Raw genomic sequence first — 6,795 nt, 5'->3', positions numbered from 1 at the left:
TGTTTTGGGGAAAATGGCTGGTAGTCCAAAACATGCGCTTTTTTGATTTTTGGCTCAAAATATGAAAAATATTATTTTTTACAAAAAAAATGAAAACCCACTGATGATGTCACAATGTCTGTGAAATCATCAGTAATGTCATCAGTGACATCATTATTGACCAAAATCATCTTATGATATCACTGATGATGTCATAGGCTAGTGATGTCATAGGTATTGTGACTTCATTCTAAGATGTATCCTGCCAATCTTTGACACTAGGCATCTTGCAGTGGTGACTTTTGTAAAACACCCCAACCTGCCCATAATATCAGACCCAAATCCAGTTTGCCTTTATGGGAAGGAAAATAATTCACTTTTTGTGTTTGTATGTCGTTTTTCATTGTACTGTACTTACTGTACACTGGCATTTGAGGGGTTAAAATTCGAATAGGTATGAAATGTTGGTATGAGGTATTAGGGATGAGGTGACCAATGAATTATAAACAGTCAAAAATTAAAACATTTAAATTAATATTTATAAATTAGTACAGTATTCCCCTTAAGAATGAGAAACTTTTATTTTGCAACGCCCAAATAAAATTCTTGGATGATAATCTAGGAATAGGCTATGCGCAAAAGTGTTTGCTTGTGTTAATAATAATAATAATGTGTAAATGGTTGAAGCTGAAGCAATTGCAGTTATGTGATTGTTATATTTAAGTCCACTACCGACACCCCCCCCCCTTTCCTTATTTCCATTTCAAGAAGTTGGCAACCCTAAACCCTACTCTTCGAAGCGCATTTCGGGGCCTAAAACTATGACACTATCTTCCTGAGGCCGGCGCAAGGTGCGTTTTTTTACGTTTAACGGCAGTTTTAGCGCCTAAGGCCAGTGGGAAGATAGGGGCCCTTGTGTTCCCTCAGACAGCCATCGCAAACCATAACTTCATAGTCATGTCATTCACAAGTCTTGCATTGGAGGCAATTTGATTTCGGCAAGGCACAGCGCAAGTTGTAGCTCAAACATGCAGACGAGTGGACAGGTAGGCTAAGTGTTCTCTATATCTGAAGGTTATGGATAAGTTGACGGCCATTTATCGTCTGTTACCAATGACAGTCATTGTCTGTTAGTTACCATTCAAAGTAGGCTTTGTAAGCACTTACTAGTTAGCTAATAGCTTACTAATAGGTATAGCTTAATAATAGCTTATTAAGATACTTGTACTATCTGTTGTTATTACTTTTCTTTGTGCAAATAAACTAAACAAAAATAAATAAACAATAAACACTTACTCTGGAGATGATGTACCACTTGTGCTCTTCCAGGCGGTAATGCAACATAAAGGATGCCAACTGCCATAAAACACCACAGAAGGATTTATTTATTCACTGATGACATCACAATTGCTCGAGTGACATCACTGATGACATCACAATTGCTCAAGTGACATCACTGATGACATCACAATTGCTCAAGGGGAGGAAGGCACCAAGATCTTCATGCTGCAGATGCCATCTATCTGTACCAAAAAACAAATACCTCAGACCTTTGATGAAGAACATGGTTGTCAAAAGAAAAAGAGCAGACAGCTATTTAGAACAGAATGATGATGAGCAAATTGCACTTGGAGACCTAACTGAGAACATTGAACAATACCTTGAAGTGGTGACCAAATAAGCATTACAGAAATCAATGGCAAACCAGAAGTGGCTACATTCAAGCCGAAGGCCTCAAATATTTTGAGTGCATTTTTGCATGCATCTAGGAACAAACTTTTTTTTTCAATGGCAAGCACTTCAATATGCTCAAGGGTAGTGGGTATCACCCAAAATGTGTATGATTAACAAATACGAAGTTGTAGCTAACATTGTGAGAAATGCCACATTGTATTACGACTACATACTTACATGAGAAAATAAAAACCTGTTCTACTTAGAGACTCAACAACCATTTCTGTGGATTCCTTGCCCCCCAAAATGTGGAAATAGACACCAAATTTGTAATTCTAGGTCTAGTTGGAGTCAAGATATGGCAAAAACTTTAATAATGGCAGCCATTTTGATTTTTTTTTTAACATACTGTAGTGGACTTGGGGTGTCCACTGGATTGGGGGGGGGGGGATGATTGACAGTTGATTAAAGACTAAGAGCTTTCACCTGCGGCTGCCCCTGTGCTGCGGTGCCTCCGCTGACAGAGACTCTGCGAAATGATCCTCAGCCGGACTTGATTGGGGGAATGGGGAACAGTTAAAGGAGAGCCGAGCGAGAGACACTTGATTCTGGGAAGCGGAGCTCAAGCTGATCGGGACAATTTTGCCCGGTCAAGCCGTCTGTGTGACTGAACTGCCTAAATGGTCACTGCACTCACGGGAGGGGGGTGCCGTGTGTGACTGTGTAGAGTTGCCGTGGTGAAGACTTATAGGCAGGCATTAGTGTTTCCAGTGTTAGGGCCGAGGTTAGGCTTGGGGAAATTAGGAGTGCTCTCTCCAGCTTCCCAGCTCTGGTGTGGGGCGTCTGATACGCTGTCGGCCGCCTCCTCGTTTCAGCGCTGGACCAACGATTCCCCCACGGGCTCTCGCTGCATATGAGCCGTGTTGGATCAGCGCCACAAGCCCAGACCCCGGGGGAGGGTCGCAACGACATGGCCAGTTAAGTGGTCTTTTAACAAGGACAATTATTTGTGTTTTATGTTTAGTCCTGTTTGTTATTGTCCATGTTTATTTGAGTTTACTTTGTTGATTTTAAACACTTCTTATTCGACAGCATATGGAGAACCGGGGGGACTGGGGGAATATTAGCTATAGGCATGAGAATTACAGGTCTGTCCCGCCCTGGCTAGTCTATGCGCGCCTCTGAGTGTGAATTAAAGCGGACCTATAGCCTACGTGTAGGAACGTGAAACATCTTAGTTTGATGTATCTGTTATGTGATTGGACCCATTGTTTTTATTTTTCGTATTTTATATGATTATTTTAATAGTTGTATATATTGTGAATATTTCTATATGGTTGTCAATAAACTAACTAACTAACTAGGGTGAACTCCTGTTTGACTTAAAGTGTGCCTCTCAGAAGGGTGAACTCCTGTTTGACTTAAAGTGTGCCTCTCAGAAGGGTGAACTCCTGTGTGACTTAAAGTGTGCCTCTCAGAAGGGTGAAGTCCTGTGACTTGAAGTGTGCCTATACCGATAGGGTGAAATCCTAGGTCATTACACCTGGTCTATTTGCATTAAGCAATGTGTGATCGCATGTTTACTGCCATACTAGTTTAAGGGGCTGTTGGGCTTGCTGTGATTTGCTGTGGAGGGAGGGCTGGTAGACTGGGGGGGCTGACCTGTCTGAGGGGGGAATGTTTTAGGAGGGCCAGTTCTCACTGTGGGGTCCCATGCTGTCCTTACCTATCTTGTCCGAAATAAATGATATATTTTTCTTACGTCGTTGTAAGTGTGTGTTGTTCTCAGGTATCTGACACCGGACCATCCGGATAAACAAAGGTGGTGGCAGCAGTGCTTTATAGCCTACCCAGTTAATATAGCATCCTTAAAGGAGGTTTATCACAATACTTCCACTAATGGGATTTTTTTACTACAGTGTTTCGGGCATCAATATAAACATAAAAATGTGAAAATAAATGATGTTGAAGAAACAGAAAAGCCAGCACCCAAACTAAATCCTTTTGGTTGTTTTCAATACCTTCAGTAGCAGCAGTGACATCAATGATCAATAGACGTACGTTTCGGCACAAGCCTTCCTCGGCATTGCTGAGGAAAGCAATGATTTACTTTGGCTGCTGTATATTGTTTGCTTTTTGCACCGTAGCTTTTGCACCGTAGCTTTTGAACATTTTTTTTGAGAGTGCTCACTTGTCGTGACTAGTAGTCACTGACTTTTAAACACGATTTCGGACGGACAAGCCCGTCTTTTATTGTCACACGAACACACATGCATGCAGCCACAAACACACACTCATGCTGACGGTGGCCGGTGAAATATGTCCTCTGCATTTGACCCATCCAGGCTTGTCCTTTCCTCCAGGGGGCAGGCCAGGAGCAGTGGTCGCTTTTTTCTTTCCAGAGCCCGGGGACCCACTTGAGATGTTGTCGTCACTGGTCGGATGACGATCTTCTGCATGTTTTTAGTGGGGGGTTATGTACGGAGGAACCCCCTGGGGGGTACGGGGAGAACATGCAAACTCCACACAGAAAGGCCCTTTCGACGAGATGGCCCACCTGGGCAGTGGGCACTGAAGATATGGGGGGGTCACAACTCCAGCGCCCACAGTGTCCCAGGCGAGAATCGAACTCAGGACCTTCTAGCTGTGAGGCGACAGCGCTACCGACTGCGCCACCGTACCCCAATAAATTATGTTGCAATTAGTTAAAGGTCAAACCTTATTTTCCCTAGGGTTAGGGTTAGGGTTAGAGGTTAGGGTTAGGCTTAGGTTAGGGTTAGGGTTAGGCCTCTAGACTAGAGGTTAGGGTTAGGGTTAGGCCTCTAGACTAGAGGTTAGGGTTAGGGTTAGGCCTCTAGACTAGATACGTTTCCAACTGCAGGGTGGCAGAGTTGGGTGGGCTGCCCCATGCCTTCCTGCATTTCGGAAATTCGCATATGTGGTCGCAGCTATTGAGAATTAGGACTTGTTTGTGTAACGATAAAGGGATTACAGTAATGGATTTGAGGGATTACAGTTACCCTTTTTGTAATCTGATTAATCCTGTTGCATGTAATCCATTATGCCCTAAACCTGATTGTCAGCATGTACGTACAACATCACTTCTCCACAACACAAAACATACAGACGCACAAAACGAGTGCTTGAAGATTTTACTGATAGAATGAAGAACATTTCTATTCATCTATGCAGGTAGCTAAACAGAGCGAGGAAGACTGTTTCAGTTTGTAGACTGGACAGCTTCAGCTCCGGGAGGTCTAGGTGTCAGCTGAGGCCCCCTGGTGGCGGTGGATGTAGTCGTTGATGAAGGGCAGGTATTGGTCCACTCGGGTGTAGATGCTGGGGGAACCTGCCAGAGCACAACCTGAAGCCTCCCCGTAGCTCAGGATGCCCACCTGCACGAAGCCATGGTCTGTCCCACACACCAGAGGACCGCCCTCGTCTCCCTGTGGAGCAGAAATACCACACACACGTGTCGGTCTTCAAATCAAGTCAACTTTATGTTTATTTGTATAGCCCGAATTCACAAGCATGTCTCAGAGGGCTTTACAGAGAACCAGAAATGTCTAGGGTGGAGACGATGCACCATGGGCACACTTTTTTTGGGGTTGTGACCAAACTCATGCCGAAATTCGGCACTGCACTCTGTTGGGTCCCCAGCAGTGCAGCAAACCCCCCCCAAGTTTGAAGTCGATCGGACAAAGAGTTCTGGAGATACGTGAAAGCCATGTTCTGATTGGTTGATACGTGAAAACCATGTTCTGATTGGTTGAATTACACAAAATTCAACGCTGCACTTTCTTGGGTCCCCAGCAGCGCACCCGCCAACGTTGAAGTCGATCAGATGAACAGAGCTATGACTACTTGGATGAATGGTTCTCGAGATAAACCGCTTTTTGTGTTGCCAGTAGATGGCGCTATGAATCGCTTCATCCCCTAAGCGCACTCCCGAAGTTTGGAGGCGATCAGAGCAATGGTTAGGATGGGAGGGAGGAAGGAGAGGGGGGGGGGGGGGAGAATGCAGAGAGTGCATTTTGAATTTGTGTCTATATTCAATAGCCTACATTAAATGTATTTTTGATTTGATGAATCCAATAGAGGGTATGCATGTGATGTCACAGAGGCAGAAGTCACTGTGGGGTCACGCCCACTGAGTCACAGCAAGACTGAGCTTGAATGCAGTAATCAGCCTAGATAAGTGACACCTGCTGCTCAGGGAGGAACTTGACACTCATTTTGACACTCATTCCCGATTGAGAGGGCGTGTTCCAGTGGGTGTGCATACCCTCTATTCAGCTGGACTTTGGCTTGACTTAAATGGTGAAACTCACATCACAGCTGCCCTTCCCTCCTTCCAGGTATCCTGCACACAGCATGTGATCCGTCACGCTGGGGTACGCTGCCTTACACGCAACCTGACCCACGAGGGGCACCTGCAGCTGCTGCAGGATCTCTTTGCCTGGCAGAGGGACTGAGACAGACAGAGGGACAGAGACAGACAGAGGGACAGACGGGGAGAGACATAAGGAAAGCAAGGAAGAAAATAGATAGGGTTATTTTATGCTTGCCTGATTGTTCTGATTGTTCATGTCTGATGGTATAGCATACACTATGTTGAGTAATGTGTGTACATATATATACAGCATATATATATATATATATATATATATATATATATATATATATATATATATATATATATATAACAACAGTTAACAACATATATAACAACAGTTAACAGTGACAGTGTGTAATAGATGGATGTCTTGTGTGAATGTGATATGTACGTGTGTTTGTGTTGAACTCACCATATTTCCTAATGTTGCCCCAGCCAGTGATCCAGCACTCAGAAGCTGAGTCAAAGCTGTCCTGGGTGGTGGTCAGGTTGACAGGGCCGATCCGCGGGGTGAAGCTCACCTTCTTGGACATCTCAATCAGGGCGATGTCGTTCAGATACATGTCGCCATTGGGCTGGAAGTCAGGGTGGATGTAGATGTCCCGGATACCCCGGAACCTGGCCGGCCCATGCAGGGCGTGTGAGCCAAGCCAAACCATCGATTTTTCCTTTTTGATCTTGCGCTGTCTGTGACACACACACACACAGACACAGACATGCACACACACACACACACACACACGCAC

General features: G+C 44.6%; 1 protein-coding gene across 1 annotated transcript in view; it reads right to left on the bottom strand.

Annotated features, from left to right (window-relative positions):
• Positions 1-4,791: 4,791 nt before the first annotated feature.
• LOC310787498 (tryptase-2-like) overlaps positions 4,792-6,795 on the bottom strand; it is a 3,211-nt gene continuing 1,207 nt past the window's right edge. The window contains exons 3-5 of the mRNA XM_083648934.1: positions 6,462-6,736; positions 5,985-6,124; positions 4,792-5,099 (exon numbers count right to left, since the gene is read on the bottom strand). Of these exons, the coding sequence (XP_083505060.1) occupies positions 4,911-5,099; positions 5,985-6,124; positions 6,462-6,736 (604 nt within the window). The 3' untranslated portion in view covers positions 4,792-4,910. The remainder of the gene's footprint in view (positions 5,100-5,984; positions 6,125-6,461; positions 6,737-6,795) is intronic.

This window comes from Poromitra crassiceps, assembly GCF_964638095.1.
Source record: "Poromitra crassiceps genome assembly, chromosome: 13".
Taxonomy (NCBI): domain Eukaryota; kingdom Metazoa; phylum Chordata; class Actinopteri; order Beryciformes; family Melamphaidae; genus Poromitra; species Poromitra crassiceps.
Note: the sequence above shows the minus strand (reverse complement) of the source record. Positions and strands in the feature narration are given on the sequence as shown.